The following is a 17,199-nucleotide window of genomic DNA, read 5'->3' as shown; positions in this document are numbered from 1 at the left end:
AAATGCAAAATGAGCTTTCATCCCTCAACCCAGCCCTGCACTTTTCAGATCCATCCAGATTCTGGTTCCCTTTTAAGCTTCATTCTCACATTCTCCTCCACCCTCCATTTAACATATCATGCAATTCTGCTTAATAGGTATGCAGAGATCCTGCTGCAGCATGTGAGGTTCTGCGGTTTGAGGTATCAATCCCAAAGCAAACATTAGAAGAGTAGTAGCACTGGATCTGTGGCATCTTCCTGAAGTCATACACAGGGCAGCAACATAAGAAATCAGCACTTCTTTCTGGGCTCCCTTCTTCCCCATCAATAATAATAATAATATTTGTACACTGCCCATCTGACTGGGTTGCCCCAACCACTGTGTCACATTTCATTTATTTTGCACTGGACACAAGCCACTAGACCTTACTGAACTGGCTGCATGCATCTTTCAATGCAGCCATGAATGTCCATTCTCATCCAGGGCCACTAATTGTTTTGCAGGAATAGTAGCATGCAACCTAAGCCAGATCAGAGTTCAATATAGTTATTATCAGCAACTATGAAATGAAAACCACCTAGTTTGGAAATTAAATATTTGATAGTGATAAGAGAAAAGCAGCTTTTTCTTTCTCTCGCTCTTTCTTTCAAAAAGAAAGCACTTCACAGAAAAAGAATTGCAAGCAAAAGGCTCAGAGTTTGCTATTAATGTTTCTGGAAGACTGACTTGATTCTTCCTACCATAGCACAGTAATGGAAGGATGGTGTTCTGTAAAAGAGTACCTTTATTTTATCTCTCGGACTCCACTTCCCATTTGTAAAAAAGCAAACAGAAAATTAGAATAGCAATGTCAAAGCTAAAGAAGAAAACAATTTATGAAGTAATGTTTTGTCAAAGTCACAGCTATCTGGATTTCAATCTACATTAGTAGTTGTCAGGGTCATTACTAAATTGGCTTCAAAGTCTTTGCACCCTCAGGTGGTGCAATGGATCAGTGTGTCTGGCTATTAACCAAAAGGTTCCTGAATCGAGCCCATCTAGGGACAGCTGTGGGCAAGATTCCTGCATTGCAGAGGGTTGGACTAGACCCTCTGGGTACCAACTTACATTTCTATGATTCACCTGGCACTGTCTACTCCATAGGTAGGCAAACTAAGGCCCGGGGGCCAGATCCGGCCCAGTCGCCTTCTAAATCCAGCCCGCGGACGGTCCAGGAACCAGCATTTTTTTAAATGAGTAGAATGTGTGCTTTTATTTAAAATGCATCTCTGGGTTATTTGTGGGGCATAGGAATTTGTTCATTTATTATTTATTTTTTTCAAAATATAGTCCGGCCCCCCACAAGGTCTGAGGAAAAGTGGACCGGCCCCCTGCTGAAAAAGTTTGCTGACCCCTGGTCTAAGGGCCACTCTAGAAAGTTTGGGGAGCTGGTTTTGCAAGTTTCAGGATGTTCCACTTTAGAGAGGGCAATTGTTGCTACTCAAATGGTTTAACCAAATATGTGAAAATATTTAAAGTCTAATAGTCCCAATCAGCTTATGTAGTGTTTGTATACTGGCCAAGCAAGTTGTCTTGTTCAAGCTGCAGAGAATCGGAAGTGGAGAGAATGCTGTTGCACTCAGGTCCTCTTTTGGGCTTCCCTTGAGCATCTGAGATGCTGTACTAGACAGGCCACACCACACTTTTATAAAACGTAGAGAGAGCATTCACACACACACACACACACACACACAATCAAAAAAATAACAGAATTATGGGGTTATGGGTCTATAGATCTTAAGACGCTGGTCTGTGAAAGAGTGGCTTACAAATCACCCAGCAACAAGATGGGCAGTGGCTATAGATATGTGATTCTGAGCACTGCCATTTTCAAACAGAAATGCTGACAGAGTTTGCTTACAGTTCAGCAGTAGATTAAAAGCTGATGGTCTGATTCTAAGGCAGCAGAGGTCCAGTGGATTAATATGAGCTGTAGGAAGCAACAGAATACACAAGCCCCGAAACATTATTTCACATCGTCCAGTCATTTAAAGCTTTTCCATTGCACAACGCAGCCTCTAAGTGCTTCTGTGGCTTGGCAAATGTTCTATGGTGAGATTTCCAGCACATCTTCTTTCCAGTCCTCTCCTTCCTGCTCTTCATTGTCCAGCTGCTCAAATTCGCTAGACTTGTCAGGTTTTCTCTCTCCAGGAGTTTTCAGGAATCTGGAATTTTAAAGAAACAAACATGCACACTTTGAGCTAATCCATATTCCCATTTGGTTCTCAAGCCCACTTCCAACCCCACTCTTTAAGGAACAGTCATTGGGCCAAACAACACATTAAAGTGTCCCAGGAAATGAGATTAACTTAGCCATTTTGTAGAAAAATCAGTGGTTAGGGACCAGATCCAGAACATGCTTCCAATCCAGTTTAAGGACCAACAACAGCAGTCTTCTGAAAACTGCACAAAACTCGTATGGGTCCCTAGTTTGGATTGGAAGCACACTGTAGGTCTGGGCCCCATAGCTGATTTTTCTGTAAAATAAAAATGGCCAGAGTAAGCATGCTTGCTTGAAGTCACATGCAACTTGGTCTGCATCTCAGCATCACATACAGGATTCCATGCTGACTAAGGGGCTCATCCTTTGGGTGAAGGTCCTTGGCTCAAACCCTGCTGTCTCAGAGTTTCTTGCCACCAAGGAAAAGTCCCATAACTGAGCAAAACAAATTTTCAAAAGGTTTCATACCTTTTAGCTGAGTAGATCTGCACTGTGGTGCACAACATCTCCCCGATGGACACAACCAAGTTGCCCCCATCATCCTGCTCCACTAGAGAGCAGAGCACTTTCTGTGCAGCAAACATTACCTACCCTGCTAACGTGCAGTTCTCTCGCAGTAACTCCCCAGTGAGCTCACTTTACAGGTTGAACTCTTACATTGGTACCTCAGGTTAAGTAGTTAATTTGTTCCGGAGGTCTAAACTGTTCTTAACCTGAGGTACCACTTTAGCTAATGGGGCCTCCTGCTGCTGCCGTGCTGCCGGAGCATGATTTCTGTTCTCATCCTGAAGCAAAGTTCTTAACCTGAGGTAATATTTCTGGGTTAGCGGAGTCTGTAACCTGAAGCATATGTAACCTGAGGTACCACTGTATTTTCTTACCGGAATAAGAGTTTCTGCCCAGGTTCCTTTTTGATGATGTTGAGTTTATAGTAATGTCTCAAAGCTCTTGACATTTTCTCATACGTCATGTTCCTGCGGTTCTGTAAATTCAAAAGATTATGGGTTTTGTTCAACCGACAGTTGATTTCCTTTGACTGCAATAGGAATGGTTTAAGCTAGGTTAGCTAAAAAGCACCATAGGATCTTCCTGCAGAATCGTAGTTCACTGGACTAGATGCTTGAACACTCAATTCCAAACATAATAAATTGCAACAGATGCTGTTTTAAACAGAGCTGAGCGACGAATGGTTCGAGCAACTTCATTTGAAAGTGTGAGTTAATAAGATTTTTTTAAAAAAAACAGCTGCCTTAGTGTACATCAGTAGTACATTTAGCCCAGTGATGTCTATTCCAATTGGCTGTGGCTCATCATCGTACCAGCAGCAGCTCTTTCCCATTCCTGCAACCTGAGTCCTTTTAGCAACAGTTAAAACAGATTGCGCTTAGAATTTTACTGCTCTGCCACCAAGCTCCCTCTTGCAATCCCTCTTAGATTGTAGCTAAGAATTTAGAATAAAATAACCTGGTAAACCATGCTTACTGCTTGAACAGGACACCTATTGAGATCGTTAGACAGTGGACTTTATTTCAAGAAGAAAAGTTGTTGATGGCAATGTGGAAACTCCAAGGCAGGGTGAAATAAATTTACCCACTTTTTTATCTAAGACAATCTTCCAACTTTTCCAGTAAAAAATTGGCCTGATCATTGTACCTAAATCAAGGGATCCCCTCATGAATAAGTACTCTAGGGGTACTTACTTGGGTATGGATCTGTCAGCTAGGAGCTCTTACCAACTAGCAGATATGATATCCCCATATGCCTGCTCAAACAATGCACCCTAAAGGCAGCTTCAGTAATAACATTTATACTATACATTATTTTTATTAGTTGGGTTTTTAAACCTGGAAGCATCCCTTCTGTTCCGTTGTTTCACCAGGATTAGGGACGGCCCAAACAACTTTTATTAAAATAAAAATCTGCATCTACATAATTCCGCATGAGAAGCTTACTGGGTACCTTGTGATTACCCCAGAGCCTGGCTAGTCCATTGGGGTCAACAACACGAAATATCTTGGCCTCTTTATCTTCCCATTTGATAAATGCTTCGTATCGGCTGTCACAGAGGAGCTGGTAGACGTAATCCCAAAGTAACCTGCAGTCTGTAGTAGAGCAGAAAAAGAGGGTTGTGGTTCAATCAGCTAGGATGACAAAAGTTAGCATCTTTACTGGGCAATTCTGTATCATCATTTAGGTGAGGGTGCACTTCCAAGCTACCACAAATAAGTGACCAATGATGTGAGGAAGAGCAGGGCTACCATGCTGCAATTTTGTGTCTGATGGCAGACCTCTCTTCCTCTCGGTGGGTGAAAAGTTCAGCATTTGCCCCTGTGCAGCCTGCAGCTAAGAGAGGAACTACCGTATTTTTCGCCCTATAGGACGCACCGGCCCATAGGACGCACCTAGTTTTCAGGGGGGGAAATCAAGGAAAAAAATATGATTCCCCCCCCCCCCGCAGCTCTGGGAGCAGTGGACAGGCTGCACGCAGCCTGTGCGCTACTCCAAGACCTTCTCCCTGCTTTTGCGGGAGGTGGCGGAATTCCCCCACCTCCCGCAAAAGCCCACAGGAGCCCCGCGTGACTCCTGCGGGCTTTTCGACCAGGAGGGAGAAGGGACTGAAACGGCCACTCAGTCCCTTCTCCCTCCTCGGGGAAAAGCCCCCAAGAGCGGTGCGCTCTTTAAAGGGTGCGTGGCTCCTGCGGGCTTTTCTAGGAGGTGGGGGAATTCCCCCCCTCATAGAAAAGCCAGCAGAAGCCGTGGAGCCCCTTTAAAGAGCGCAAGGCTTTTGTGGGCTTTTGCGGGAGGTGGGGGAATTCCCCCATCTCCCGCAAAAGCCCGCAGGAGGGAGAAGGGACTGACTCTGCCAGTCAGTCCCTTCTCCCTCCTTGGGGAAAAGCCCCCAAGAGCCGCTCGCTCTTTAAAGGGTGTGCGGCTCCTGCGGGCTTTTCTAGGAGGTGGGGGAATTCCCCTACCTCCTAGAAAAGCCCGCAGAAGCCGCGGAGCCCCTTTAAAGAGCACACGGCTTTTGCCTGCTTTTGCGGGAGGTGGGGGAATTCCCCCATCTCCCGCAAAAGCCCACAGGAGGGTTGGAGAGTAGCGGCAAGGCGTCGCGCGCCTTCCCGCTGCCCCCCATCCTCTGGGGCTGGCGATGGGGGAAGCGCTGCTTTCCCCACCGCTAGCCTCGAAGCCGGGTTGGAGAGTAGCGGCAAGGCGTCGTGCGCCTCCCCGCTGCCCCCCATCCTCTGGGGCTGGCGATGGGGCAAGCGCTGCTTTCCCCCACCGCCAGCCTCAAAGAGCAGACTCTCCTGGCTTCAGCAGAAGCAACGCGAAGCCTCCGGAGCGCAGGCTTTGGAGGCTTCGTGTTGCTATCGCTGAAGCCAAGGAGTCTGCATTCACCCCATAAGATGCACACACATTTCCCCTTCATTTTTGGAGGGGAAAAGGTGCGTCTTATAGGGCGAAAAATACGGTAACTGTTACCTCAGCAAAACACAGGTTCCCATAGCAGTGTTTGCTGAGGTAATCCAGGAGCAAAGAAAGCTTTTATAGGAGAGAAACAGCAAGCGGGTAGGATGTGTGCTTGACCTCTCCCACCAATTATCTTCTGAAAATGTCCCTTGGCTGTGTTTCCCTTTGCTTAGCCTTCCAGTTTGAGAGCCTGGCCCTGAGGAGATATTCACAGTGAGCTTGAAAACAGGGCAAGGGAAGAGGATGAAGCCTTCCCTTCCACCAGCCTATTCTTCCTTGAAAGTGCTGCCTATCCACACACCCCTCCCATATTTCCCTTTGAAAGTGCTGCCTACTCCCCCCCCCCCCATATTTCAAAATTGTCTTGTGTTTTATTTGCGTATATTTGTGTAAACCTCTTTGGGAAACATTTTGTTTGAAACACAATCTACAATTTTAAAAAAAGCAAATAAAGCGCTTTGAGTTTGTAGAAAAGGTGCCACAGAAATTACAAATATAATCTGATTTATGACAAGGGAGCTAAGGAATACAGAAAATTCATGCTTACCAGCAATTTTACCACTGACTGGAGCTGGTGTCCCAGGAAACGAGCAAATAATATCTCCCCTGTAATTGATCCCCAAATTATGATCAGAGAGACTGATGGACCCAGGGCTGTAGAAGATCTTGGTTGGAGATCTAGTCGTTTCTGTATGGCTTGGAAGACTTGTAGGAATGATCAACCTTTCTGTTGGGTGTGAATGGCCATCAGCTGAGAGACCATCTAACTTGCATCTCATGCCTGTGAGGAGATCAGGGCTTCATTCAGTATATTCTCAGTCACTTGAATACTATGAAATGAACTTATAACAAGAAGTAAGCCCAGGACCCAAAGCAACTATGACAGACTAACTGGCTAAAGTTCTTTCCTAGCACCATATATCTAGCATGGACTTTGGCACCTATGGGAAGAACCCCAAAGGTTATCTCAGAAGAGAAGAAAACTGAAGGAAGCAGTTTATTTTATTTGGATCCAATATCCTGGCATTGTTGCACCAGGCTATCAGTCCTGTGGTTAGAGAGCTAAGCTTTTGAACTCTTAAGAACTGGTGTTTAAGTTTTCTGGTTTTCCTCCTTCCTCCCCATCTCTTTTTCCTTTCGTGCTGTGTCCCACTGGCTGAGACCTTTTTAACTGGAGCTATCAGGGGTTGGACTTGAATCTTCACTTTGCTGATCAGGTTCTCTAAGCCTTGCCCCCCCCCCACCTTTAAGGTCTAGATTCTGCCTGCTAGCATGTGAGACTCCAAGATTTGAATCCACGGCTGCTGGAGTACCAGCCAAGGGTAATTGACCAAGATGAATCCACAACTCCATAGCACTCACCTTCTGGAGCGCTCTGGGCCTGTGCGTGTTCTGCATCCCGAAGGGCAGAGTTAAAGAAAGGGCTAGAAATAAGGGCTCGCCTCTTGGTCTTAATATATTGGAGCAATTCATACAAAACATCTCCTGTGGGAAAAGAAATAGAGAAAGACCAATCCCACGTTATGCATATCCCCCAAAAATAACATTAATGGCAGTTTTGGGGTATATGTTGTGAAAACCTATGCACCATTTTCAGAGAATCGTAGAGTTGGAAGAGACCCTGAGGGTCATCTAGCCCAATGCAATGCAGGAATCTCAACTAAAGCATCCCTGACAGATGACCATCCAACTAAAATCCTCCAAGGAAGAAGAGTCCACATTTGGTGACTCAAAAGACATCCTAGTCAGTCAGGAATTTCCATCTTGCTTTGCAAGACAGAAGCCCAGTTTACTGAGTACCTGAGAAACTGAGATCCACTATTAAACTCAGCCAAGTATTTGACCTACTCAAAATGATTTTACGCCTGCCCTTGGGTGTTGTCACCTTTTGAGTGCAAAGGCTTTGCACATTATTTCCATGCGTTCCCTTTAGTATTATAACTGCATCCAAGCCTTTCTAATTCTCTTTGCCTGTAAGAAATCCTTCATTTCCCTTGAGTTATTAAGGGGAAACATTTCTAACCTGAGTTAGGAGCCCGCAATCTGAAATCTTCCTTGGTGAGAATACATAGGGCTTTCCCGTTCATTTCAAACTTGCTTTCGTCTGTTTCCCTGAGGGAATATTCTTTCTCAGCCCATCTCAGCCAGTGACTCACATCATCTTTGCTCCACAGAGAGGGCTGGATTCCTGCAACCAAAGGAGACTGATATTTAAATTAAAAGAACAAGGCAATGATCCCCACCCCGCCCCTGCCAACCAGTTTCTGAGATTTCCCCACATGGTTCTTATACATTTTCAAGTCTATATTCACAGCCATGTGGACTAGGAAATTGCTTTTTAGAAAATGAAGGGTGAGGTCCTTAGGATGCTGAATTGTGCATCAAATAATCAATTCTGGATTCTCATAGTATAAAGTATCATATCAAAATACACAACCCTGAGCCAGGCTGGCTTCAGACATGCACTTACATAGGCTTTCTATTTCCTACATCTCTAAAACTGAATGAAAAGTTCATTAGAGTGTATATCTCATTTAACAATAGTTCTTCTGCTTTCTCTCTCATTCACATCAGAAGACATTCTTACGATCACTTTGCCTTAATAAGCGAAGAAGACAGATGTCGTGTATAAAGAAAAGGTGGGTTGGAAGCCACTGAATGCTGGTTCGGCCATCATTCTTGTCCATCCACTCCTCACTCCCCGCCCCCCAAACTTTTTCCTGCTTCAAACTGAAAAGCTGCAAAATTCCAGAAATTTTATTTTCCTCACCCCAGCAGAAGAAAAGTTGCCTTTGCACAGAAAATGTTGATAGTGCTTTCAGACCAACCCTCCACTCTTAAAATGTTACGTCTGTTTTCATTTACACTAGGAGTGCTTTAATAATGTGGCAGGCAGTAGGTGTGTTTGACCAGTGCATCACCTGACCCAGGTCTGCTCCATAAAAATATTCGTACATATGAGAAGTGATGATCAGAAGCGAGTGTCATTGCTTATGCAGCCAAAAATGAAACTATCCATCTGCAAAAGGGAGATATCAGGAGGCTTGGGGGGAACTCAAGATTTGCAGAAGTACAAACTTTACGGGGAAATCCTGTGTGGAGTGCCCTTCCCCCAAAAAGAAGAGCACGCTCACTGGCCAATGAGTGTGGTCTGTCTGTTATGGGGGGACAGAAGAGTGGATGAGAGAGGTAATGAAATGGAGTATCCAAACAAGAGCACTTCACACTGCAACATTTTGTTGCAGGTCTTGCTTTTTTAAAAATTGTATTGATCACTGGTCCCTTACATCATGACCCTTCTACTCACTGAGGCAGCCTGGTAATGTGCAGATTTGTCCCTCGTAGAGTAAGGATGGAACAGATGTGGGCTGGAATTGCAGGGGCAAAGCAGATGTTGCCACGGGACCTGAAGAACTAGTTGCCACTTCACCCTTTAGAAAGGAGAAACATACCGAAGATGTGGAGAACAAACTGGATTCCCTATGTTTGAGTCATGCCCTGCTGCAACATTTATATCACTCTGTGCTATAGAGAAGCAAGTGGAACCTGTTCCGATGGCAGCTTGACGATGAGAGCAGTGTAGAAGGATGTTTGTTGGATGATGGACAGGACCATGCACTTGAGCCAGGGGTCAGCAAGGCTTACCGGCCATAGGCCGGATCACTCCCATGGAGATCATCCTGTTTGTGGCGCCGAAAATCACTTCTGCACATGCTCAGGACGCCGAAAATTGTGCATGCACAGAAGCGATTTCCAGAATCTGGGCATGCGCAGATGTGATTTTTGATATCTGCGCATGCACAGATACGATTTCCGGCGCCGCTCGGAGAGTCTCCACGTCGCGCCGGTTTAGCGCAGCGGGTGGGGGACTCACCGAGCAGGCGGCTCAGTTCAGGGGGAGCTTGTGGGCCAGTAAAACGGTCTTCGTGGGCCACATCTGGCCCATGGGCCATATGTTGCCGACCTCTGACTTAAGCCATGCAGCTCACTGGGTGATCTTGGGCTGCTTACTGTATCCAAGCCTACTCCACATCCTTGATTTGTTGCACAGATAAAATGACATAACCCCACAAATACTACCTTGATCCCCTCAGAGGGAGGTTGAGATAAAAATGGATAGCAGAGCTTTATGAATAGCAATGGTCATTGTATTATAATCTGCTGCCATTCGATCATGATACAGTGCAGGAAAGGCTGGTGAGGAATAACTCATATCACATGGCACACATATTATTTTTTAACCCACTGTTTTGTGCAAATCTGCTATATATCAAAAAACTTGCATCTAAAAATAAAAATAATAAAATGGTGAGAGCACAGGCAAACCAATACCTGCAGGCATGCTCATAATGGACTTCAAGTTTGAAGAACTCAGGAAGGGCAAGCTATTGGCATGGCTGGGAAGGACAAACATTTTTTAAAGAAAACAACTGTTTTGTGCAAGTCTGATATATCAGAAAACTTGAATCTCAAAAGGAGGCACTCACAGGTAAACTGTGATGGCCTGGGAATCCGATTCATAGGCTGAACCGGAGGAATCCCAGCCAGCACAGGAGTCCCCGCCTCCAGGGCCGGCTGAGCTGGGGCAGGGCCTTGAATCTGAAGCGCCTGCACCTGTGCCGGATCCTCAGGAGCAGGCACCTGGTGAATCCACTCTGGCTCCTGAGGTGATTGAGGACACATTGCCTACAGGTGCGCCTCTCCCAGCCCTGTCAGGGGAAGGTGAGTCTCCCCCTGGGTCCAGTAACCCTTCAGCCTCTCCTGAGCTGCAGAGGCTCAGGGCAGAGAAGCGGAGGGAACTGGTTTCTCCCAGGAGGAGTGCTCGCCTTAAGGCCAGGAGAGGCGGGTCACCTGGGGGCCGGGACCGCCCCTGGCCTCAGAGAAGATAAAGGCCAGTCAGCCCGGTCCCAGGTTGCAGGAGCAACGTCGTTGAAGACCTGTTTCGGCCAGCACACAGACCTGTTCTTCCAGAGTTCCCGACCTTGCCCGGCTCCTCGCTTTGGACCCCGCTTCACCCTTGGAGAACAGTCTACAGACCCTCAACCCAGGTCCCTGACCACGCCTCACGGTAACCTCCTCCTGGGACCAGCACATAAACAAATACAGTATCTGCCCACAACAAACCTCGGATTTCCAGAACTCAAGGAGGGTGGGGAAATAGTGACTGGGGGGAGAGGACAACAGCACACCATGCAAATACATCCCATCAAGCGCTATCTACTGATGTTGATGGGAAACCTTGGACAGAAATCAGCTTAAAGAGTTCATATGTGGCTGAAAGTGCACAAAACCCCATGGGGGGCGGATCAGATCTGGGGGACCCATGTGTGTATTAACACTCTGGTGTGTACACAGCCATCAGTGGCAGTAATTCACCAAATTTCAAGCACAGAAGGGATGTTTCTGTCAGTGCAATTTCTAGGCAAGACTTAGATCTGAAGAAGAAATTTGTTTCATTTTTGAGTTGAGTTATCATCTCAACTCAAAAAAAAATAAAAAATCTGTTTAGAGACTACAGCACTGCTGTCACAATCGCTATATGTCTCTTAATCCAGACATTGAAACCATAGCCCTCATCAATAATAGTTGCCATGCATAGGATACATCTGTGCAAAGTGTTTTTCATGTGGCTTTGAGGAAGGGAATTTCTTTCAGGCTATATATAAACCATATATTTAAAGTCCACCTCCCCAAAAAACAGAGAATACTAAGCACTTTAGTTTGTATGAGGTGCTGCTTCTATTAGGGGTGAACTACAGTTCCCAGGATTCAGGTGTGCATGTTTTAAATATATGGCATATACACACAGCTTCAGTTTTCACCTTTTGTGAAATGGGAATAATAGATACCAGGGTAGTTGTAGAGGGAAATGCAATATAAATACGGTAAATGCAAAGCACTTTGTAACTTAAGGCAATTATTCAGACAAAATTAAGGAAGTTTAGGTCTCATTGATTTTGATGGAAGAGAGTGAAGCTTATGAGTGACTCCATCTTTGAAATAAACAGGATCTATGCTCTGGTTTCACCAGAAGCGGCTTAGTCATGCTGGCCACATGACCTGGAAAAACTGTCTGCGACAAACGTCGGCTCCCTCGGCTCCCTCAGCCAGTAAAGTGAGATGAGCGCCGCAACCCCACAGTCGTCTGCGACTGGACTTAACTGTCAGGGGTCCTTTACCTTTTTTAAAAAAAAGCTAACTTGAGGCTGATATGTCAGATGCTATAGCTATTTTTAAGCCATATCTCATGCTAATTAAACTATGTCTCTATGGATTTATTAAGTCTTTACTATATCAGTATTTGAAACTTAAATCTCAAATCCCCAAATACTTGTGTATTCTCACTGCCACTAAGAAGTCTGTTCTGAATAGACTGAAGTCTATGTGTCTTTAAAAATGGCCTGAACACGCATAGACTGGCTTGTTAGCTGTTTTAATTAGCAAAGCGGTAGTTGTATTATTTGGTTGTTATCTTCCTCCCCCCCCAAAAAAATCAGCAGCACCTTATTCTGTATTGTTTATACATTGATTATTGAACAAGCTTTTGTGAACTGAAGTCTATCATCCATCTAAGTGTTTAAAAAGCACAATACATTTGACAAGTCTTGAAGGTGCCACAAGACAATTTGCTGTTATAGTTAGCCTTAACCACACTTAAGGCACTCTTTACACAACAGTTTAAAAAGTGTTTCAGATTCAAACACCCAGTGAAAATAAAACTGAAAGATACCCACCCATTTTTACACTTCACTTCTAAACTATTTTTAAAAAGCTGAATAAAATAGAGAAATGTAGAGGAGGAAATTAAATAATGACCCAAATTAATCATTGTTCAGGCATGGCAACAGCAATGATTAACCAAAAACAAACACACTCCCCCCCTTGCTGCAGAATATTAATCAGACTGTCCAGCTAACACTTTATTTCTCCATTTGTGGCAATACATCCTCAAGAACAAGCTCCAGTTGCTCTTTACTTTCCCCATATATGAAACTCAAATGTACAATCTTCACCGCCTAAGAATAAATGCTGGGTTTAAAAAATGATCTCTTCCTCTTCCAGCCTAGTCACAACATTCACAAATGACATATTCCAGCCCAAAATTGTCTTTGTCACTTGGTGAAAACAATCGAAAAACTTTAGCCTGTCAGCCAAGGAAAAAAGAAAAGAAAGTGTTTTTCATCACACATTTTTGTTTTGTTTTTTAAGTTGATTATATCCCTCCCTGGCCCTCCAGTTTTCTCCTCCAAAACGCTTCTCCTTCTAGAACATTAGCTTATTTTCCTTCCCTCTTGTGAAATAAACTGGGAAGGGGAGGGGGGAATTCCAGAGTTTCTCCAGCCTGAAATAAGCCAATTAACAGAAACAACTCAGAAAACTTTATGTGAGGACTTGGGGAGCTGAAACTGTCCACGAGGAACGTGGGAAGTGGGAGGGTCTCAGGTACATACAACCTGAGGCTCGGGACGCGAAGAGGGATGGGGACCACGTGTGTGATGAACTTGGGATGCGCGTTAAGAGAGAGAGGAGAGAAAGAAAACGGAGTTGGCGCGGGAGACTGGACGCAGAGGACTGAAAGTGGGGGGGGGAGGTACAGGGGGTCCGGTGAGTGCAGAGCAGGTGTCCCACAGGCTCCCAGCATCTCTTACTTACCTGCATTACAGGTGGGAAGTGGAAGGTGGAGCCGCTGCTCCGGGGGCTGGGGCGCTCGGGGTGCAAAGCAAGTCTTCTGTCCCCTGATCCTCGCCGCCCTCTCCCTCCCTCTCTCTCCCTCCCTCCCTGCTTGGCAAGCAAAGGCAGGAGATCGCGGTCTCCGATTACTGCACTACCCTTCCGGGAAACGAAAACGAAAGAAGCCGGATCCGAAGGTTGCTGGAGTTCAGTCCGCAGAGCACCCCCAGCCGCTTGTGCGCCGGCTGGTCCCGCCTCGTTGTGCACAGCCAGCGGCGAGGAAGAGGGTTTCTGAAAGAAGTGCGCTTAAAGGACAAACAGGAGCGTTGCTTTCCTGGAAGGAAAAGTCCCGCGGCGCCTTCAAGGCTAACATAGCATAGCGTTCCGAGGGACGGATTAACGCTTATGCACACCCCCAAAAATAACACTCAGCAGATCTTCTGCCACGATGCAGTCGTTAGTTGGAGAAGGCAGATCCATCAGTTTCACTGTGCAATGGACGAAACCTGTAGAACCAGAAATTGGGTGGCCATCGGCCTTGGATGTCTTAGTTGAGATTCCTGCAGGGGTTGGACTAGATAACTCTTGGGGTACCTTCAGGGCCGGATTTAGGTTTGATGAGGCCCTAATCTACTGAAGGCAATGGGGCCCTTTATATGTCCAGCTGTCCTTTATCGCTGTTTTTGTTGTTGAACATATGCTATATATATGGTAATTTATGGACCTATCAGGTATCTAACGCCATTGGCACGTGTTGCCATGCAACCAGTCCATGCAGAATGTAGGCACCCTATATATAGAAATGAGCAAACCAGTGATGTTTTAGGGAGCAGGCTAGCAGGTGGGGCCCATTATTTACATCATAGGAGCCTACACAACACAAAACACTGTTACATTATGTAGGTTTTATTTTATTTGTTTTTTATCTCATATTTTGGAAATGTACATCCAGTTTTTTCCCCTTTAAATTTTTTTGGGCCCCCCCAAGAGAGTGGGGCCCCAAGCTATAGATTGTTTAGCTTATACAGTGGTACCTCAGGTTAAGAACTTAATTCATTCTGGAGGTCCGTTCTTAACCTGAAACTGTTCTTAACCTGAGGTACCACTTTAGCTAATGGGGCCTCCTGCTGCTGCTGCTGCTCCGCCGGAGCACGATTTCTGTTCTCATCCTGAAGCAAAGTTCTTAACCTGAGGTACTATTTCTGGGTTAGCGGAGTCTGTAACCCAAGGTACCACTGTATGTAAATCCAGCCCTGGACTGTACCTTCCAACGCTACAATTCTATGAAAATGGTGCCCAGGTTTTCACAACATATACCCCTAAACTGTCATGAATGTTATGGGGGGGGGGATATACAAGTCTACGATTCTTTGAATCTATGAAACCTAAAGGAGAGCGCTGTACCTACTAGGGAAGATTTAAAATGTTAATTTTAAAACTCTGGTAAGCACAAGGCCATCTTTAACAGCCAGATTTGTGTAACTCTTAATCCATGGTTGTGACCATGGCTTAGAAGTCAGCTGTTTCTAACTCCTCAGAGTTACACTAAGAAGTTAAATATATTGAGTTCAAAGAGGCTTAAAGGTAAAGGGAACCCTGACCATTAGGTCCAGTCGTGGCCGACTCTGGGGTTGCGGTGCTTCTCTCGCTTTACTGGCCGAGGGAGCCGGCGTACAGCTTCCGGGTCATGTGGCCAGCATGACTAAGCCACTTCTGGCGAACCAGAGCAGCGCACGGAAACGCCATTTACCTTCCCGCTGGAGCGGTACCTATTTATCTACTTGCACTTTGACGTGTTTTCGAACTGCTAGGTTGGCAGGAGCAGGGACCGAGCAACGGGAGCCCACCCCGTCACGGGGATTCGAACCGCCAACCTTCTGATCGGCAAGTCCTAGGCTCTGTGGTTTAACCCACAGCGCCACCCGCGCTTACTCTCAGGTAAATATGTAGGCAGCAATATTTGCCTATTTACCTGGGAGTAAGCCCCATTTAGCTTAATATGGCTTGATTATGAGCAAACATAAGAGTGCTGGATCAGGCCAGGGGGGTCCATCTAGTTCTCACCATACCCAGCCAGGTACCCTTGGAAAGCCCACAAGCAGGATCCTAGTGTGAGAGCGCTCTCCCCTCCTGCAGTTTCCATTAACTGGTGGATTAGTTACCCTTTTAATTGATTTAAGCACCCTAAAAGCACATGTAACCCAATTTGTAACACAAATTTCCCCATGGCACAAATTTCACACATGTTTCATTAGAAATAATGAATGCACATATCTGTTTCCCCACGCAAATGTGTAGTAGGAAGCCCTTACTGATGGTTTATCTCTTCCTCCTGTACACACATTGGCTTAGTTGTCATTTGCCAGCTTCTCCAAAGTACCTATGGGCAGGTGAGTGCCAGCTTCAACCCACAGTGTAGATTAACTGGAATATAGCATATCATCCAAACCCTAAAACAAAAAGATTAACGTACTATATTAGCTTATGAAACTGACTTCATGAACAATGGTTGGAAACTGCTTGTTCTACCGACAATGGTTGTAATTAACTACTGTTTGTCTAGGTTTAGATGACATGTCAAGTTACGGTTCTTCTAAAATGCAAGTGAAAGCTTTTCATCTCCTCATAGGCAGAGCAGGAGAGGGAAGACACCAGAAGAGAAGGGGGTGCATTTGAGCCCTAAGACTTACCTAGGCTTATTTATGCAGTGCTAAATTTTGTGTTATGTCTGAACCAGCCCAGTGAAAGAGGCATGGGAATTTGTCCCATATGATTAGATAAGTAGATTGGGATTCTTGTGGTCTCCTGCATGGAAAGTGTTTCAAGATATGTAATTATTATGGGAAATGACCCTCAAGTTGGTGAACAACAGCATCATTTTTTGCCCACTTTTTCAATGTGTACTGTGGCGTGTATGGTCCAAGCTGCATTTGCAATTGCGTCTAAATCACGAGAGTGATCATTATTCCTAGTTCATTTATCTGAAAATTAAAGGGGTGGATCTGATTGTGCGGGTGGGTTTGCAGCTGTGGCCATTTTCAGGCATGTCTAGAGGTTTCTCTCCAAATCAGAACAGAATGTGAAAGGGCTCGTGACATATAATGGTCTATATACATCTTTACATGTGTGTGTTGAATATTCCTGTGATTCTTCCCTTTTGAGAATGTGAGTTGTTGATTCCGTTTGGATGCAATACCTCAAGGACCGCCTCTCTCCATATGAAGCTACCTGGACCATGAGACCACCCTCTGAGGCCCTTCTTCATGTGCCTCCTCCACGAGAGGGTGGCAACATGAGAACGAGCCTTTTCTGCAGTGACTCCCTGTTTGTGGAATGCTCTTCCCAGGGAAGCTCTCTGGGCACCTTTAGGTGCCAGGCAAAAACATTCCTCTTTAATCAGGCCTTTGGCTGATTGACATCCACTGCCCTTTTAAATGTGTTGTGGGTTATTGGTTTCTTTCTGTTTTTATTTCTATTGTGCATTTTGTATTTTCTATATTGTAATTTTATGCTGTGAACTGCCGTGAGGTCTACAGGTAGAGAGGGTGGCATATGAATTTATTTATTTATTTAATAATAATATTTTTCTCTTGGTTAATTAAGATATTTAAACCTTAACAATGTTGAGTCAAGAAGGGGTTAATACAGCAACGAATAGGTTCTCGGGTAGAGAGCAAAACTGACTTGCTCTGATTAATGTTTTTAAGACGTTCCGGGAATGTCCATATTATTTATTTCCTTGTATCTGAGCAAACTCCAGGCTCTGGCTATAGGCATGCCATCTCTTGTTTTCTGTATGTGCTGGGCAGGGACTCTTA

At 45.2% G+C, this 17,199-nt stretch overlaps 1 protein-coding gene across 2 annotated transcripts; it reads right to left on the bottom strand.

Moving 5' to 3' along the window:
- Positions 1-1,385: 1,385 nt before the first annotated feature.
- ETV7 (ETS variant transcription factor 7) lies at positions 1,386-13,650 on the bottom strand. Of its 2 annotated transcripts, XM_053392971.1 has the most exons (8): positions 13,364-13,646; positions 9,018-9,141; positions 7,734-7,898; positions 7,073-7,195; positions 6,258-6,491; positions 4,202-4,344; positions 3,124-3,224; positions 1,386-2,186 (listed from the first exon to the last, which is right to left on the bottom strand). In XM_053392971.1, exons 1-8 carry the CDS (start codon positions 13,367-13,369, stop codon positions 2,069-2,071), a joined length of 1,014 nt encoding a protein of 337 aa, XP_053248946.1. In that variant the 5' UTR covers positions 13,370-13,646; the 3' UTR covers positions 1,386-2,068. The 2 variants fall into 2 exon arrangements, with proteins under 2 accessions (XP_053248946.1, XP_053248947.1); XM_053392972.1 differs by lacking the exon at positions 7,073-7,195 and having other exon boundaries at positions 13,364-13,650.
- Positions 13,651-17,199: the final 3,549 nt, after the last annotated feature.

The sequence above is a fragment of the Podarcis raffonei genome, chromosome 6, assembly GCF_027172205.1.
Source record: "Podarcis raffonei isolate rPodRaf1 chromosome 6, rPodRaf1.pri, whole genome shotgun sequence".
Classification (NCBI taxonomy): domain Eukaryota; kingdom Metazoa; phylum Chordata; class Lepidosauria; order Squamata; family Lacertidae; genus Podarcis; species Podarcis raffonei.
The sequence above is the reverse complement of the archived record's forward strand: the minus strand, read 5'-3'. Positions and strand labels throughout refer to the sequence as shown.

Coding starts and splice junctions, on each gene's coding strand:
- ETV7 (XM_053392971.1), bottom strand. Junction 7,196..7,733: donor ATTGCGGGCTCCTAACTCAG/GTTAGAAATGTT, acceptor CTTTTCCCACAG/GAGATGTTTTGTATGAATTG. Junction 2,187..3,123: donor GGGCAGAAACTCTTATTCCG/GTAAGAAAATAC, acceptor TTAAAATTCCAG/ATTCCTGAAAACTCCTGGAG.